Below are 17,837 nucleotides of genomic sequence, written 5' to 3' on the forward strand. Positions count from 1 at the left end.
CCATGATGTCGGCTGGTAGCGGTCGTCTGCGTGGGGGCTACCGCTGGGAGAGAACGGCAAAAGTACCAATTTCTAGATGGCTCGTCTTGCCAGAAGTGAAGGAGCCGGCGACCGAGGCTGTTCCGGCCGCGGACTGCCACGATGGCCTCGAGGTTGCGATGGGACGTCATGGTTGTGTGTCCCGTAGATTTGACCAGGACAGCGATGAAACGAAGAAGCAATTGGAAGCTGTACAGGGTGATCGGTGAATGTAGACTGACGGTACGATTCAATCCCGATTATGTTACGCACAATGGGGGTGAATTGCCAACTTATATCGCAAGGCGAAGGGAACGTGTCCTGCCCCTTTGTGCCCTTCTTTGTGCAGCGCGCAGCACCGCCTGGGCGTGGCTGTTGGTTGAATTCCTGCGGCGTGCTGCGCGAACAAAGCCTATTATCATTCTTGCTTTGCCAGCTCCATTTTTTGTGCGAAAGATGTTGATTCTGAGTCTGGTGTTAGGCGCCGTAGCGGAGCGTCCCGGGCCTGTCCTCGTCGACAGCCGGTGAGCTGGCAGGACGAGGTTGTGCGGGAGGGATGGCCGAGCACGGCGTCATTGGCCCGCCCATCAATGAATCGTCAGCCTGGAAACTGCTAACAGGATAACGGAAAGGGTCTTGCTGCCAGACCAGCAACATCATCCGCGAACACTAACGCTCGAGGGGGCGGGGGGTTACAACCCGGTGAACGTTTGTTCACGAAGCTATTGACCATGTACCGCAAGCCCTCCCCCGCGAATCAACACGCCTCATCAAGACCACCGGCCCGCCTTTCAGATTCATCCGTCACGGCCCACATCAACAGCCATGTCTGAAGACCATGGCCGCGAAGAACGCCCACGGTCCATCATCACAACCTTCCACCTCGCGCACCAGCGCCATGCGCCGAGCGCAGCGGCGGTGACACGACGTTGTGCGCATCTGCTTATAAGGCGAAGCGCGCAACAGGTCCTGTCTTCTTTCCTCTCCTCATCAAGCCAACACAAGCAAACAAGACAAGATACCACACACACACACACACACACACAAACAAGCATTCACAAAAGGTAAAGCCACCATGTGCAACCTTACCAACCTCATCGTCAGCAACACCAACGGCACCGCCATGGTCAATGCTAGCACCAACGCCCACACTGACACCAACGGCAAGCCCGTTGCTGCCAAGGCCGTTGAGGCTCCCAAGCCCGTCAATGCTGATAACCCCTGGACCTGCGTCTGCGGGTACCGCAACGAGTACGGCGGCATGATCTGCGGAGCCTGTGGTCGCCGTGGCTAAATCCATCAGGCCAAGAGAAACTCGGGTCTGACTTCATGGTCGAGGACGATGCGGTAAGTCAAGCTAACCGGGTAAGAAACACATGGCAAACCATGCGAGACACATTGTAAGAACAACAAGGACAAGCGTGATAGGAGGAAAAGGGACACCACGCAAAGTAGATAGTCACAGAGGGTAGCTAGCAGGCTTCTGTAAAAATTCAAGTCGCCTACCCTGGGATAAAAAAATATCATTTGTATGCCCATTTTGCCGTGAAGCCATGTACTTTTTGTTTCTTCGTAACCTGAAGGGGCCGCCCTGCCTCTCTCATTCATGCTCATGATACAGTCAACAGACTGTCAATGTCGACGCGCTCGAAATAGCTTATATGCCCAAAGTCCACCCAGAATTGCGCCAGCTTGTTCGGCGATATCAAAAACAGCTGTGAAGGGATGTACTTGTCTGTTGGAGCACGTCAGCGAATCACGCACCCCGGCCGATCTGCATGCAGTAGAGTGACATGTGCATCAGTGAGATGCGCAGCCGTGAGAACATACCGCTAAAGTACCCTGTATTCGCCACGTGCCCCCTGCTCTTGACGATGCGCGCTCCGGCAAAGGGTTCCTCCGTCGCGACACCGGCGGACCCCTCGGGACCCAGGTCTTCAGCGATAAAGGTGTACTCGCCGCGGGGCACATTAGCGTCTCCCGTCAGTTTGATGGCTTCAAGCCTGCCGCGGTACACCCTGGCCTCGAGCTGCCGATTCGCCCAATCCTCATCACTCTCCGAGGCGTTCCTCGCAAGCCCGAGCTCTTCGTCGGTCGCGTCCTTGTCGTCGGGCTGGTTGATCAAAAGAAACTCACACCCGTGCCCGCTGTAGTCGCCGACCCAGATGCCGCGCCACGGCTTGTGTGCCGTGGGTGTGTACAGGGCCGGGTCCAGGGTCGAATACGTATTGATCTCCTCGCCAATGTGGGGTCCGAGCGGCGGCCCACGGGGCGGCATGACTGCTATGGGCGGTAGGCTGTCGGAGCCGACATAGTTGGCCATATCCATCCACTGCCGTATGCGGAAGGCGCGATCCGAGGCCTCGGCCCGAGACTGCGGCCTCTCATTGAGCGCCTCCACAGCCGTCGGCACCGCGGCAAAGCCTGCAACCCGGTGTTTTGCAGGTATGGGCTTTGGGGGCCATATGCAATCGTACGGAAAGGCTTTGGCAAGAGCTTCGGTCGCCACGTCGTCCTTGACGGGACGTGCGAGGGAGAGGTTGCTGAAGACGTAACCTGGACGGTTGTCCAGTATCATGGGCGTCTCGGCCTGGAACTTGGACGTGACGCGGGGTGTTAACGCAGCGGGGATGCCGGGGTCGTCGCCGACATGGAACTGGAGGATTGGTTTGTCAAGGTGTAGCTTGACCTGCGGCCGAAAGTCATGAATGACAACGTCGCTGTTGGCTGGCCAAGGCTGAAACGACGCATGGCGACGGCTGACGGCGAGCAGCTGGTAGCCTTCGATGCAGCCACGGCGAGGATCGTAGCGGACGACGATGATCTTGCCCATGAGGTTGCGGTCGCAGAACCAGATCTTGTACTTGGGGAGGAACCAGTGAGGGTCATGTGCGCCATAGAGCTCTCGGAAGGTACGACATGGGTATGGTGAGGAGATGACGAGGCCGGGAACGTTGGCCTGGACGCGTGGCAGCCATTGTCTGTCGGCGGTGGCGTGAAGGTGGATGTGTCGACAGGTACCGGCGACGAGGGCGAGCTCTATTGGCGAGAGATGGGCAAGAACGGCGTCGAGGAGCTCGGCCGGTAGTGACAGAAGATGACAGGTCGTCTCGGAAGGACCATGATCTTCTTCTATGGCCCCATGTTAGTGAATGCCGTGCTATCGTAAGGGTCCACGGAGAAGCCAGCAGGGATATGACATCAAGAGGGAGAGGAGTGTGCTGGAGATCATGACACACCATTCTCAAGACTGGTGTCGAAACGAGGCGACTTCGACGAGGAGGCCTGCCAGGCTTGGGGCTCGGCTGCATCCATCGTCTTCTACGGCAGGCCAGCCAGCCAGCCAGCGGGCCAGCGAAGACGGTCGCTCTCAGAATTGGGCGATGGTAGGTGCCTGGCCGAAAGCGAGGAGGGCTCTGGAAGGGGGTGGGGAAGGACGAATGACACGAGGGATTCCCAAGGCGGCGAACGGAGGCGATCCTGGGGGTCAAACGGCGAACGGCCGGAGGTCAAGCTTCGCGGGGGAGGAACGACTTTCACGGGGGCGCAAGGTAGACGGAGCTGTCACAGATGCCTAGTACGGCAGTATGGCAGTATGGCAGAATACCAGGATGTAGGCCGGCGACCGGAGGTGCTGACGCAGAGGCGTGATGTTGATCCAGAGGGTGGATGCCCCGAAACCGGCGCAATGGTGAAAGCCCGGATTGGAGCTTGTCAGGTTGGCTATGGGGATGGGTCAGGGTATGGACAAGGTAATTCGCTGGCCGTCAGGTCCGATCAGATCAGGTCCGGGAAGACCTGGGGGTGGCGCCCAGGGGGTGACGGGAACTTTGTGGATTTGGGGGGAAGAGAAAGCGGGTAGCTCTCTGGCTCAGATTTGAAAGGTTGAAATCAATGATGCAGTTTGGGGGTCATTGGTGCAGCCACGAGAGGAGGCTAGTGTGGAGGAACAAGTCATCGGCCGCGTTGAAGGGGATCGAGGAGAAAAGCAAGTCGGAGTAGGGAATGGTGAACAGGGACAAACAGAGACAAAGGAAGAGAAACTTGGCTTCAAGTACAGGAGTTGTCAGAGGGAGAGGAGGTCTCTGAGGTCTGGTCGAGGTTCGAGGTCCAACCAAAGCACGCCCCTCTTCTGCCTCTGTGCTGCCTGTGTTCTCTCGCGCGCGCGCTCTCTCTCTTTCTCTCTCTCTCTCTTTCTGTATTTGCTTGTGATTCTGCCGCTGCCGCTATCGATGTACCGTGTCACGGGGATATCCAGACGATCTTTCTCTCGATTCATTCATTCGCGGGGTGACTGGACCGGCATCGATTCACGCGACCCGACCGGAAGCCATGCCGGCGCAGGCTGGCTGCTAGGCGATAGCGATGGCGCTTCTGGCTAGACGGCCGATGCGCCGCGGGTGATTTGATCCCTCCCCCCCTTCTGGATCAGGACCACGACCAGGACAAACAGGTGATCGCGTGCGTGTCGAGCTGTTTCCGTATCGAGGTGCCAAGAGGCCACTTCCGGATGGCATGTCGTGATACAGCAGGAGCTTTCGACAGAGAGAAGAGGGTCGTGCGGTCGAGAGAGGGGCCAATGGAGGACCCAGGTCCAACCAAGATGGCATGGATGAGGTGTGTTGACTCGGCCGAACAGCGCAGAGGCATGGGAATGGGAATCTTGCTCTCAGATGCTGTGCCGGATCATCGACAAGCGCAAAGCAGGAGGGGGGGAAGCACCTACCCAGCTAGGCAGGTCGATGTCGGGCGGTGGAGGGGCATGGTGGTGCAAGTGGGAAGGTCAATTGGTGATGGGACATTCTGGGGACAATGGATCGGGACTGATTGGAAGCTTGGAGGGGGAGAAGGACCAAGAGCACGGGCGGATGGAATCTGGCTGGCGGCCTTGTCTGGCACTAGGTAATGAACCTCGCCTCATTGGCCAGCCTCTCAGGGTCCGCTCTCAAGGCGACAACTCACGTGATGAGTCTAAAGATAGGAGAGACGCGCAGCCTCATCGAGCCTAGCGCCGGCAGTACACGCCTGCGTCCCTGTCTCGTCGCTCGTACCAACGACACCGCCACGACCCAGCCACTATTGGGAGCGGCGAGCAGCTCAAACACCTAAAACCAGGCGCATGACTTGATCCCCTCGAGGGGATGGTTTCCCTATCGAATGACCTTGGCCTTTCGTTCTCCAAAGACACATACATCATCACCATCACTGCTTACGACTCTTCTCGTATTTGGATTTTTTTCTTCTTCTTTTCAATCACAAAATAGACCCTCGCTTCACCCCCGTCTGCCTTTACGACTCGCTCGTGAGGAACGTACAAGTACGCGCGTCGTGCATATTTGTGGCGCCCCTGCCATTTTAAGGGCTCCCCCCCCCCTGCCTTCACCTGCCTTCACCTGCCACAGCCAGGCTCGTCTCTTCAGCCTCTTCGCATTGCATCGCACTTCATCACACAGTCGAGCTCCCGGTTTACGGTCACTACCTTTGATTGCTGCTCATTCGCGTTGCATCTCTCTCTCTCTCTCTCTCTCTCTCTCTCTCTCTCTCTATTTCGTTCACTCACTCTGAACTTCAATCATCAAACCTCACATCGTCAGTCCTCGTACCATTCATCGGGACCAAATCTCGCAATCAAGCCTGATCACCTAGCCTGACCATCATGGCGCCTCTGGAGCATCCCGCCTGGGCTGCCGCAGGGTCAGTGGCCCGCGACCTGCTCGCCGCCGCCGCATCCCAAGACACTGCAGCCGCCGCGACGTCGACGCACTACAACACGTACGCGCGGCGCGACCTCTCGACGAACCACACGCAGCGCGTGACCCTCGGCGTCATCGCCGCCTACACCGTCATCATCGCGCTGCTGTGGAACATTCCCTACGTCAGCTACATCCTCTGGCCGCTCAAGATGCTGACCATCGCCTTCCACGAGTTCGGCCACGCCTTCGCCGCCGTCTGCACCGGCGGCAAGGTCGTCGGCATCACCCTCGACCCGCGCGAGGGCGGCGAGACGAGGATGCTCGGCGGCAAGAGCAGCATCACCCTGCCGGCCGGCTACCTGGGCTCCTCGCTCATCGGCGCCCTGCTCATCTTTTGCGGCTTCCACGTCAACGCCAGCAAGATTGCGAGCATTGTCCTCGGCGTCTGCTTCCTGCTGACTCTGTGGTGGGGCAAGCGGGACTGGCTGACCATCCTGACCGTTCTCTTTGCCGTCGCCATTCTCGTCGGCAGCTGGTTCATCTCGCACTCGCATGGCCTGCGCTTTGTCGTGGTGAGTCTCGAGCGCCCTTTTGCGTTGCTGTTCTGTTACGGGGATCCAAACTAATCATCGGCAGCTCTTCATCGGCGTCATGTCATCGCTGTACTCGGCCTGGGACATCTGCGACGACCTCATCATGCGCAAGGTCAACAGCTCCGACGCCAGCGTCTTCGCTCGTCGCTACGGAGGCTCATCGCAGTGCTGGGGCGTCATCTGGGTCATCATCAGTCTGTGTTTCATGGCCGCTGCCATGGTCGCCGGCATCGCCGCATTTCCTCAGTCGTTTGAGCAGCAGGACCGCGACTCGAAGGCGTTCTTGCCGACGAGGTGATATTTCTACTGTGAGCAGAGCGGACGTGTTGAGGGTGGCGTTGTTGTTGTTGTTGTTGTTGTTGTTGTTGTTGTTGTAGAACACGGATCGTTGATACCCCAGGATTGTGTATGTATGCATGTATGGTGATGCGAGGAAGCAATATGCTTGGATAGGTAGACAAGGGACCAGAGGACCCAATCGAAGTAGGGAAGCTTCAAGAAGATGCTGGTCTTATTAAGCAAGACCACATGTCATCAACCATGGCGACACGCCGGGATGCCGGGCACAACTCTCCGTGACGCCTTAGAGACCCCTGCCGGGCGCGCCTGGTGGGACATATCCGGCCCCACCAGGTTCCACCGCCCGGTACCCAAGTGGATCTCCGATACCGGTGGAGAAGACGGCGCCCACCTTCATCAAGCCGAAGCAAGCCGACGATCCTCGACAACCTCAAATTTTCACTTTTTTTCCCCCCTTTCATTGCCCCATTGGGCCTCATACACGATGCTGATTGGGCTCCAACACACACCTAGACCTTCGGAGATTATCTCTCTTCAGCAGCCCTCAGCAGCCGCGAGTCCAGATGCAGAGGTGTCAAGCCCTGCCTCCATCGCAGCTGGAGGCTATCATCGGCAGGACGTGCAAGCAAGGGTCAACATTGAGTATCCGAAAAGCCACCGTGGTCTGGCATGGCATGTCATGTCACTAGAAACTTTGCCGTGCAGAAATGTCATTCCTGCGCCCTTAGCTACAGTCCCATGATGTCAATCGTCAGCCACCCTGACACCGCCGTCCCAGTACCAAACTAAAGGCGTAGGGCGTACGTAGACTACGCGTGTGGGGGGCCTGATGGGGGTCCAGGAGCCCAGGGGGGCCTAGGACCTCCTCGTTGCAACGCCAACTGCCTGTAGGCTCGTGGAACCCGTGGGGCCGATGACTGTCTAGTGGACGATGCCATGCGAAATCTCTTTCTCCTTGAGTCACCTAGTACGCTTGGTACGTCGCAGGCGACCCTCCCCCGATCCACGGATGTGCACCCGGCACGGCGCCCTTTACGCCGCTGCCGAGCGTGAACCCGCTGTCTATTTAGGAATCACGGCGGCAGGTTTTTTTTCACATTTATCTGGATGGACGGTATCGTATTCATGGCTGTTAGGTTTTACGTGTCTGTAATACATTTTTCTCCTGTGCCTTGTGCCTTTTCTTGTGGACGATGACCATGACCATGTCTTTGAACACGGGCAGCTCGACGTCCGAAGAGTCCGTCTCGACTTCGGTGAGGCGAGCCCCGCCTCGACCCAAGATTCAAGATTTACCAGAGGGTATGGACCCGACCAAATTCTCGACTGTATGTGTGACCTCCCTCGGTCTTGCTCTAAAGCCCGCCAAGCTGATGAGAAACAGCTGAAGAAATTCCATGTCGTCTTCGTCGGCACGTGGTTCACCGCCAACAGCGCCATCGGGTCCTCTCTGCCGTCCGGCGCAGTGAGCTGGATCGCCGATGACTTCTCCGTCACCAATCCGACCCATCTCGTCCTCCTCAACTCCTTGTTCCTCGTCGGTTACTCCGTCGGCCCCCTATTTTTCGGACCCATGAGTGAGTACGCCGGCCGCTCGCGCGTGCTGCTCGCAGCCTACGTCGGCTACTGCATCTTCACACTCGCTTGCGCCGTCGCACCTTCGTATCCCGCCCTGCTCATCTTCCGCCTTCTCGGCGGCGTAAACGCCGCATGCACCAACGCCGTCGTCGGCGGCCTCTTCGCCGACATCTACGACGAACCGATCCAGCGGGGCCGCGTGCTCGCCTACTTCATGACGGCCACGACCATCGGACCGCCCCTGGGCCCCATCATCTCCGGCTTCGCCTCAACCATCGACTGGCGCCTGACCTTCTGGATCGGCCTTGCTCTCCTGGGCATTGGCCTCCCTGCCCTCATCACGCTGCCCGAGACGTACGTGCCCGTCATCCGCCGCCGCCTCAAGCAGAAGGCCCTCAAAGCCGAGAGGGCTAGCCAGGCCGAGAAGGCCAGCCGGAACGACCCCGACATGCCGACCCTCACCAAGACGGAGACGCTGAGCGGCAACATCCAGGTCATCTTCGCGCGGCCCTTCACCATGATAGTGCGTGAGCCCGTTGTGCTCTTCTCCTCGCTTTACATGGCGCTCGTCTACTCGATCCTCTACCTCTTCTTCCAAGCCTATCCCATCATCTTCCAGGGCGTCTACGACATGGAGCCTGGTTTCGTGGGCCTCGCCTTCCTGCCCGTCCTCGGCGGTTCGGCCGTTGCCCTCGCCATTTTCATGTGGTTCAGCGCCTACCACGCCGCCGCTCTGCGCCGCGGCGCGTCCTGGACGCGTCAGGACGAGTACCGCCGCCTGCCCCTCGCCTGCATCGGCGGGCCAGCGTACGTGCCCCCCTTTTTTCTCCATGCTGTTTCCTTTTTCGTTTCGGCTGCAGTTCGCGCCAGCACCAAAGTCCTCCGAGTGCAGACACTAACACACACCCAGGCTGTCTCTCTCCCTCTTCTGGCTCGGCTGGTCCTCCCGCGCGACCGTCCACCCGGTCGTGCCCATGATGTCCGGCTTCCTCTTCGGCGCCGGCTACCTCCTCATCTTCATGGCCATGCTCAACTACCTCACCGACGCCTACCGCCAGTTCTCGGCCTCGGCCCACACGGCCGCCAGCACGACGCGCTCCGTCTGCGCCGTCTGCCTGCCCCTCGCGACGCGGCCCATGTACGCCCGCCTCGGCATCGCCTGGGCCTGCTCGCTGCTCGGCTTCGTGGCCCTCGCCATGGCCGTCATCCCCTTTGTCTTCATCCGCTGCGGCCGGTCCATTCGCGCGCGGAGCCCGTTCTGCCAGCAGGTGCTCGCGCTCGAGCGGCCTGCGGATGACACCGATGAGGAGGAGGCGAGGGGGGAGGAGCTGCGGAGGCCGGGGACGCTGAATGCGTAGGAAGCCAAAGCCGAGAGCGGGGCCTGGTGCTACGCTCTTTGCTGTTTTGCTGACGGTGGGTGATGCATGGGTCGGAGTTTGCATTTTCTGAACGTGATAATGACGGTATTGGGGTTTCACACGGCATTTTTTTTTCCTTATAAAGAAGAACATCAAAACGGTAATGCATAATTATTAGATAGCTCTGTCTGGTGGTCGGATGTGCTTGCGGGCTTGATAGTCTCTTGCTTGGGCCTTCTGATAGAGACTGATTATGAAAAGATCTTGACTGAACGCATTGCTGGGGGTCAATTCGTCGTGTGAACTCAGGGAGGGCCACCAGACTAAATAGGCTTGCTTCACTCGCAAAACCTACTGGAGCAGCAAGTGAACACTTCATTCCCTCAAGCTGAACGAATCCACACTGCCATTGCTCTGGTTGCGTGGCTTTTTCAGCAAAAAACGGCGGGAGAGCGTCGGAACCAGAGCTGATGAGGCCGCAACGCCAACATCACATAAGGACCACATCAATGAGTGGCCAAGATGCCGTGGAAACCCCACGAGGATTTCTTTCCAATTTTCCACCGTGGCGCTGACAGCCACGATGCAATGCCCTCGAATCTCGAAACAAACCGCCCGCCAACGTGAACCGTCGTCGTAAAGGGAGTTCTACTGGGCATCCAACTGCCGACCTAACCATGATGTCAATAGTTGGGGTAGCAGGGTGGCACGCATCTTAGCCTGGATTCTCCTTCACGCCACTGACGCTTCGTGGCTTTCAGGGGTTCAGCGTCTAGAGCCCATGAGACGAAAGAGGCGTCAACCGCTCGACTTAGCTGCATCGACAGGACTTGGCGCGCGACAGTCAAACGATGCATGTTGACCTCACTGTCAAGGGGGGTGCGAATTGGAGAGCAAAGGGAAAACTCGCCAACTGCATCGTGCACAAGTTCGACAAATTGCTTCACTATGGTGCGAGAGTTGAGCGCAGAGCGTCTACCAGCTCTGGCGACCGTCGTCTCTTCAAACAGAAATGAGACTCCAGTTCAAGGCAGCCGAATGGCAACTTGTGTCAAATTACTCGCACACGTGTAATCGCACTGGAAACTTGCAGATGAGTTTATGTATTGATGAGACACCACTGACTCTATGCATGTCATGATGGGGACAAAATCTATGTCGGGCGGTCATAACTCCCAGCCCTGTCCTCTCCAATACAGTCTAACCCAGGAATACCGTTATTGTGCAAACATAAGCCAATGGCCAACTCCTCCAACCAACCCTGCCACCCAAGTCGTCGAACCACTCCTGTGCTCTAAATCGTGTAACGGAAGAAGGTCGCGTTGTCACCCTTCTCGCGCTCGAGCGCCCTCTCGGCGGCGGTGTACTCCTCAGGCTTCTTGTACTCGCGGTCGCGGCGGGCGTTCTCGCGGCGCAGATAGATGTGCATAAAGATGCTGAGCACCAGAGACATGGTTAGGGTGCCAAGCAGCGTGCCGTGGCCGGGGTAGAACTCGGGGCCGTGGGTGGACTGGTAGATGAAGCCGGAGATGGCACCACCGAGGTTACCGAAACCGACGTGCATGGCAATGCCAACACCACGCTTCAGAGAGCCACCAATGTTATTGCCGTTCCAGGCTACACCCTGGGGTACGTTGGGGTAGATACCCATAGCAGCGAAGAAGCAGCCGGCGTACTTGACCTGGTTGTTCTGCGAGACGATGAGGAGAAGGAAGCCGAGGATGCTGGTTGATACGTAAGTCATGTGCACTCTGACGAGAATCAAGCATGGGGTGAGCTTACGAAACGCAGATGAAGAAGATCATGAAAATACCACGCTGCCCGACGCGATCGGCATACCAGCCGGCGCTGACGCAGCACACGCACGCCACGATGTAAGGGGGAACGGTCATCAGCTGAGCCGTCTCGTTGCTGTAACCGAGGCCACGGACAATGGTGGGCAGGAACAGAGCGTAAGAGTACAGAGGGGTGTAGATGCCGATGGTGATGAACTGTTTCAGTCGTCAATATGCGATCCTTTTGACCCTTTAAGCAAAAGTGCGTCGCTTACCATGTGAACCCAGATCTTCCAGTCCTTGAGAGCGTCCCAGAAGTAGCGCATGTCAAACTCATCCGCGAGCGACGAGCGGTCGTGTTCCAGGCGGCGGAGAACCTCCTCCTTCTCAGGTGTCGTGAGGAACCGGGCCGTGTTAGGGTAATCGTGCATGACAAAGTAGGCAATGATGGCTGCTGAGCGTTAGTGCGTGGTCGTTGCAGTTGTTGATGAAGAAACAGAACATACCGACGACAAAGGTCAGGAGACCCTCGAGGATGAAGATCCAAGCCCAGCCGTCGAGGTTGCCAAGTCCGTCCATCTCGACGATGCCACGGGCAAGGAGACCACCAAAGGCACCGGCGGCCGTGGCGGCGGAGAAGAAGATGGCCATGCGAAGACCACACTCCCTGCGACGGTACCACATGGCTGCGAAAGTTAGCACACGCTGGCCCGACTCGGTGGACAGCAGCTGAACTTACTGATGTAGTAGGTGACACCGGGGAAAAGCTTTGCACAGAGTCAGATCCGACAGCATTACTGTTGACAACGAGTTCAAAGACTTACACCACCCTCAGCAACACCAAGAGCCATACGAGCGGCGAGGAGACCACCATAGTTGGTGACAAGACCCATGAGAGTCGTGCAAATAGCCCAAGCACTAGCATAGGGTTAGTTCTGATGTATCACCAAGCCAACGTGTGGCTGGCGAGAAGATCCCAAGGCGTTTACTTACACCATGATCGAGGGAATCCAGATGGAAGGGCGGAAGCGCTTCATGGCCATGTTGGAGGGGATCTCTGCCGCGACGTAGAACGGGAAGAAGACGGCGAGGGCGACATTGTACTGTAGACCCTTCATGCCGAGGTCCGCCTCGATGCCGGCGAGACGGGCATTGCCGATGTTGGTACGGTCGAGGAAAGAGAGGAGGTAGAGCAGAGCAAGGAAAGGAATCAGAGCCCAATCAATCTTGCGCAGGAGCTTCTTGGTTGCCTGGGCGTCAAAGCCGTGGCGTTCGGGGTCGCTCGCGTAGTCGACATCGATGGACTCTTGCTCCTTGTGGACGGGCGCGGCCGGGTCGACCTTGACATCTTGGTCGGTGGACGACATGGCTGGCGGGATTGCGTTCTGAGTTTTTGCGGCTCAACGATGAGAGACTGGGACCAAGTCAGCTTTTTCTCTTTTTCTCGAAATAATTTGCAGCTGAGCGTTTTCAACGGGACAATGTGCCGAAGTGAGACCCCAGCTTGAGATTAACATTGAGACACTGTCTCTGTAGTGTGCCCATCTCGGTGCTTTTGTGAGGGGTGTATGTGATACGGGTAAGGTGCGAAAATGAGATTGCACAGCATAAGAAATGTCATGTGCAGAAGGACACAGCGCGGTGCGTCGCAACCATGTTTGGCGCGAGAATGAGAGCCCGCTTAGGAGTGTGGGCAAGATCACATACCTGTCTCTGGAGAGCTTATGACAGAAGGAGGAAGGAGCTGTCTATTGCGATGTTTCCAAGGAAAACTTTGCGCGTGGGCGGGTATCTCGTGGTTGTTGCGCGCCAAGACTGGTGTAAGTCGCAACAAGAACCGAAGAAATAACAAGAGACAGCGCAACCTCGTACAACTGACGCTGAACAGGAGGGATGCCCTCGAGCTTTAAATGAATCAACAATCGCAACGCGACAGCGCAGCACAGACTTCCCCCCGTTGATCAGACCAGAGGGAAAGGAACGACGGACATGGGCCAGCTGTCGATGAGCCCCCTCCCCTTGCTTACACCAATGGGGTTGGGATCGGCCTAGACCCCCCTCTGCCGCCTGGTGGAGGACGGGGGAGCGTCTCCATGTCTCCACGTCCCCAGAGCTAAAAGCCAAACCCAGAAAATATGCTTGAAAGTTAGCTCTAGCCCTTGGGCCACATAACGACCCTCTCCATCCATCCACATGAGCTTCTCCAACAACTTAGCGCATCTTGTCAGATTGTGTATCAACCTAGCCTTGCTAGAGTACCAAGCGTGCGTGCTTCGCATGCATGGACAGCTTCACCTTGGCACTGCCAGAGCCAAATAGCCTCCGGTGTCCGCTGAGCCGTGACTCCCATAGTCTCAACGCGTGCTCGAGTGGAGAGGCCAAATACCGCTGTTCTTTCTGCCGAATTCCCCACGTCAACTCGCCCCGTTTGGTCTCCCCCTCTCCCAGGGTCGGTGGTGGAGAGAAAGAGGGGGCTTGGTCGCGATCCCCCACAATGTGAGAGGGACTCAAGATTCAGAGGTCCTTGTTTTCCCCAGGCTGTGCTCCGCACCCGCAACTCGTCTGGGGTAGACCGTCTCAACTTGCCCGGACACCCCCCGTCGAGCGATGGTGGTAAGCGCCTTTTCGGGTGAGTGGATGATGGGCTGGCAAACGCTCCGCACAAAACCCTCCTCTCATCTCTGTTCCTTCTCGAACAGCCGCTGGGTGGCTGCAGGGGCCTTAGATCCTTCCCATCGGGTCCTTTCATCGTTCGTTGGTTCGAATTTGCAATACCTGGTACCGGTGGATTGCACACACACACATACACACACACAAGCGAATCTTTCGACGGATGGGGATTGCCACGGGTAAAAATGGCAAGTCGTAAGCAGCCGCTATGCGCAAATCTTTGGTCCAATGCTTGTTGTTGCTTGGAAATCTCTTGGTTGTGCTTGTCGATGCTTGTTCAAAGCTTGTCAGTCAGTGGAGGGGCGTCATTCGCCCACCAACAACAGGGAATCGCATCCTTGTCGACCACCCACCCCGTGTCCCCATGATCGAGATGTGGGAAAGGAGCAACGGATCTTTCAACGCATAGTAATGCTTTAGCAACACTCGACGAGGCCCGTCAGTCCGGATCTCTGACTTGGCCGAACCTCTGTATCGAGAGTGTACCAGCCGAGGTTCACAAAGCATTCACGTCTAGCCCATGTCGCCATGTGCGTTTTCGCCGAGAGGCTCTAGCTGAGGCAAGCCATAGTGCCACCAGGATACGGGAGGCTGCGCCTGGGCTTGCCTCTCGCACAGGCATGCACCAGAGGGTCGCGATGCCCCCCCTCCTCTGCTGTGTCGAAGCTTGGCCTTACCAACAGCCACGTGTTGGGTTGAGAGGACTGGTACTAGCGCCGGCCGAAGGGAAGCCCATTCATACAGGGTGTGAGGCACGTTGGGGGAAAACACGTTTCGGGGGCGGTGGGCTTACGCAGGGGGGTCAAGTAGGAACAAGCATAGAGTAAAAGGGGTGGGAGGAGGGGTTCTGAAGCGAGAGATTCGATTCCGACGGGACTTGCGGGAGAAGCAGAAGGGCAGATGGCACCAAGAGATGGGGGCTGCGATTGCGGCTGCACCAAAGGGCGCTTGGGAAGCTGCCATGACGACGGTGGACGGCTGACCGTTACCAATGAGGAAAGACGACCGATTGAGGGCGCCGCCAGTCGATTGAGCCTGGCTGTGCCGGGGTTCTTGGCTGCAGTCGATCCGAAGGGGCTTGCGAAGCTTCATCGCCGCCTCGGTCGACGGGGGAAAAGGACACACTACCTACCGCCCTTTGTTGAGAGCCGACGACGGGCCTGGCGCGTGGCTGAGGCACAGGTAGAACAGGGCACGGGGAACGCCATGAGTATTCGGGGGTGGTTGATTCGTTGTTGGTGCCAGAAGAGGGCCCCAGGGTCAGCAGAACGAGGGGCAACGCGGGGACCTAGGTCGCGAACCAGAAAAGATGGGGGAACTGACTGGACCAACGTAAAAAAAAAATAAGCCTAAATGTAGTGTGTAATCTCCCCCGCTCCGGGGTGATCTGCTAGGCCTGAAGCATCTCGTGCTGAGGGGATTCCATGAATCTTTGTCGTGTTCACTGCACGGCGGGGTTCCGTCGCCAATTATCCGCCAGCAGGACAAGCATTGATGATCGATAGCGTTGACTTGCCCCCGTGCCTGTGAGGATTAAATTTTCGAGCGAGAGTCAATGCATGGGTCAGGTTGTCGCAGCGCCGTACGTGTGTGAATTTCCAATGCCCGATATGGTGATTATTCGAATCTCCGGTCAGTTGCCTGTTGCTTGTCGCCATCTTGAACTTGCAATTTCGCGATATGGGACGGAACGAGGGGGACAGGGTATCTGAATCTCACCCCCGATGAACCCCTTCCCTCGTTCAGCCCTCATACAGTCCCATCCGCGGTTCCTATTCGACATGGATCTCTCGGGACGTCCGCACTGCCGTGTCCGGCGGTGGCCAGCCAAGGATGTGAAAAGAGGATGGTGTGCGGGCAGATTACACACCAATCGCCTCAGCCCCCCTGCCTGCCGCTGACGACATGCAGTGCGACGCTGACGGCACGACGTTCATTGTCCATCGAGGCAATAGAGCCGATGATAAGGACAGCCTGAACCCTGGCACAAACGTCCTGAGCGTGGCGTCGTAAAATTGAGCCTCGACTTTTTCCAACCTCCGGCTGCCCTATCAATTTATGCGTATGCAATGTTGCTTCTTCCATAAATATTGCCGCGCTGCTTCATTTGTGGCGACTGGCTGCTTGAGGAGGCGTTGACCGTGTCACGGCTTTCTAATTTCCATGCCTGGTGTCTGGTATTCGAACTTTAGGGGCCTGGCCCCCCTTCGATACCTAGCTCGCGCGCGACTGACTGCTGCCAGTGGCACCGACCCAACAATCGGCAAACAGAAGCTGAGAACCCCCTCCAAAGGGCCAGTTTAGTGCCTGTTTCCTGTTCACGCTGGCACTCAGAGGGCGGTGCTGCCCAATGGGGTCACGCCGAGACCTTTCAAGGATCCCTTCGACCGTGTCTCATCTCAAGGGCTGACTCGTTTTGCTCGTGTGCGCCCCAGGGAATTCGTTTGCCAAGGCTCTTGGATTGCAGCCGCGTGAGACCCAACGTGTCGCCCGCCCTCGCTATCGGATAGTTCGGTTCTCTGCCTAACATCGTGCTGGATGTTCCTGGTCGCACTGATGCATGTTAGATTATCAGGGTCCGCATTGCTCAAAGGTCAGTCTGGGCGAGCGATTCAGGCCCGCGCGACCATATTCCACTTGCGTTGTGTTCATCGATGGTCATGACATCGTAACCTTGAAACCTCGCCCCTTACTCGTCGAATCCCGAGAGGTCCACTACGACTGGGTGTTCCTCTGTACTGGCTGATATGACTGGTAATATCAAAGCTCTGACGAGTTGAGAAAAGGTCGGTGTTGAACATCAACTACTCCGATGCTCCTTACAGTCACCACTTAAAGATGCCCTTGCGCCCTTTGGTTGCTTCTGTTCTTCAATCCCAGTCAGGACAAATTACTCACTGCTGGGACCGAGCGTTCGTAATTGGAGACTGTAGGTGCAGGTCGGTCTAGAATGTTCAATTGGGCGATCAGAGTTTGACACCCATGGTGCTAGAGGCATGGCGTTATCCCAGACTGGCGCTGGCGATCGCATGCAAAGGCTTGTCGAGAAACTGCAAAGTCGGATAACCGGCATGTTGAATTCTGGACTAATCAGTATCTGGAGAGTAGAGGGCAGCCTGCATGCATTACGCATCCTGCCGGTGAAGACGGTTTCAGCGCCGCTGGTCGAGGTTGCACTGGAATGATAGGCTGCGATGACTGCTCCAGACTGAGAACGACATTTCTTCTGCGTACCTCTTGGGCTCAGAGTCGTTCCGGCATGCTGACAAGCATTAGTCTCTCAGCTGATGGCCAGCCATGCAGCTCGAGACTCTGAATGGCCATTCGATTTTGCGATGCATCGGGACGGGTTCCTGAAATCGCCAGCGTCAAAGAAGAAACCCGTCATATTCTTAGGATTTCGTACTCAAGGCCAGCGATCGGTTGTTCCGATGCTCTTCGCACACTAGTGACCGTTGCTGAATGCCACCCTTGCCAGATTCTTCATGAGCCGAATGAGACCCAGGCGAAGAACGACAAGGGCCTGGGTGATTGTTGGTGGAATAGTAGCTGTAGCGGAAACCTAGAGACATCCACACATCCTGTTATAAGCCCATTGGGGTCTTGTGAAGAACTGTCGTCGCAAAGTCACCCTGCCCCGGGATCAGACTCGCCAGTTGGTCGGAGGAGCAAAACTGTCTATTTCAAAGCTGCAGTAGCCTGTTGATAAGACGCAAAAGCGCTACTTTTTTTTTTTTGCTGGAAGCTGTTGAGGAGGTCCGAATGGGAGGAAGCATGCCAGTCAGAGTGGATAGTGAAGGCCAAGCTGCGGTCCCACAAAAGCCGCAGCGAGGGCACGTGACGAACGACAAT

The 17,837-nt window shown here is 57.1% G+C and overlaps 5 protein-coding genes across 5 annotated transcripts; 3 read left to right on the plus strand and 2 right to left on the minus strand.

Moving 5' to 3' along the window:
* Nucleotides 1-843: 843 nt before the first annotated feature.
* Nucleotides 844-1,312, plus strand: D7B24_006116 (uncharacterized protein; the record flags this gene model as incomplete). The annotated part of the gene is made up of 2 exons (XM_028640255.1): nt 844-949; nt 1,089-1,312. The coding sequence occupies 2 exons, from the start codon at nt 844-846 to the stop codon at nt 1,310-1,312; spliced, it is 330 nt and encodes a 109-aa protein (XP_028495511.1).
* A 316-nt stretch (nt 1,313-1,628) lies between these two features.
* Nucleotides 1,629-3,333, minus strand: D7B24_006117 (uncharacterized protein; the record flags this gene model as incomplete). Its single annotated transcript, XM_028640256.1, has 3 exons — nt 1,629-1,753; nt 1,849-3,150; nt 3,258-3,333. The coding sequence occupies 3 exons, from the start codon at nt 3,331-3,333 to the stop codon at nt 1,629-1,631; spliced, it is 1,503 nt and encodes a 500-aa protein (XP_028495512.1).
* A 2,341-nt stretch (nt 3,334-5,674) lies between these two features.
* On the plus strand, nt 5,675-6,602 carry D7B24_006118 (uncharacterized protein; the record flags this gene model as incomplete). The annotated part of the gene is made up of 2 exons (XM_028640257.1): nt 5,675-6,283; nt 6,348-6,602. 2 exons carry the CDS (start codon nt 5,675-5,677, stop codon nt 6,600-6,602), a joined length of 864 nt encoding a protein of 287 aa, XP_028495513.1.
* A 1,207-nt stretch (nt 6,603-7,809) lies between these two features.
* Nucleotides 7,810-9,540, plus strand: D7B24_006119 (uncharacterized protein; the record flags this gene model as incomplete). Its single annotated transcript, XM_028640258.1, has 3 exons — nt 7,810-7,932; nt 7,989-8,989; nt 9,093-9,540. The coding sequence occupies 3 exons, from the start codon at nt 7,810-7,812 to the stop codon at nt 9,538-9,540; spliced, it is 1,572 nt and encodes a 523-aa protein (XP_028495514.1).
* A 1,294-nt stretch (nt 9,541-10,834) lies between these two features.
* D7B24_006120 (uncharacterized protein) lies at nt 10,835-12,682 on the minus strand (the record flags this gene model as incomplete). The annotated part of the gene is made up of 7 exons (XM_028640259.1): nt 10,835-11,264; nt 11,323-11,531; nt 11,591-11,766; nt 11,822-12,001; nt 12,055-12,082; nt 12,140-12,233; nt 12,309-12,682. 7 exons carry the CDS (start codon nt 12,680-12,682, stop codon nt 10,835-10,837), a joined length of 1,491 nt encoding a protein of 496 aa, XP_028495515.1.
* Nucleotides 12,683-17,837: the final 5,155 nt, after the last annotated feature.

The sequence above is a fragment of the Verticillium nonalfalfae genome, assembly GCF_003724135.2.
Source record: "Verticillium nonalfalfae strain VnAa140/NRRL 66861 chromosome Unknown scaffold_41, whole genome shotgun sequence".
Lineage (NCBI taxonomy): Eukaryota > Fungi > Ascomycota > Sordariomycetes > Glomerellales > Plectosphaerellaceae > Verticillium > Verticillium nonalfalfae.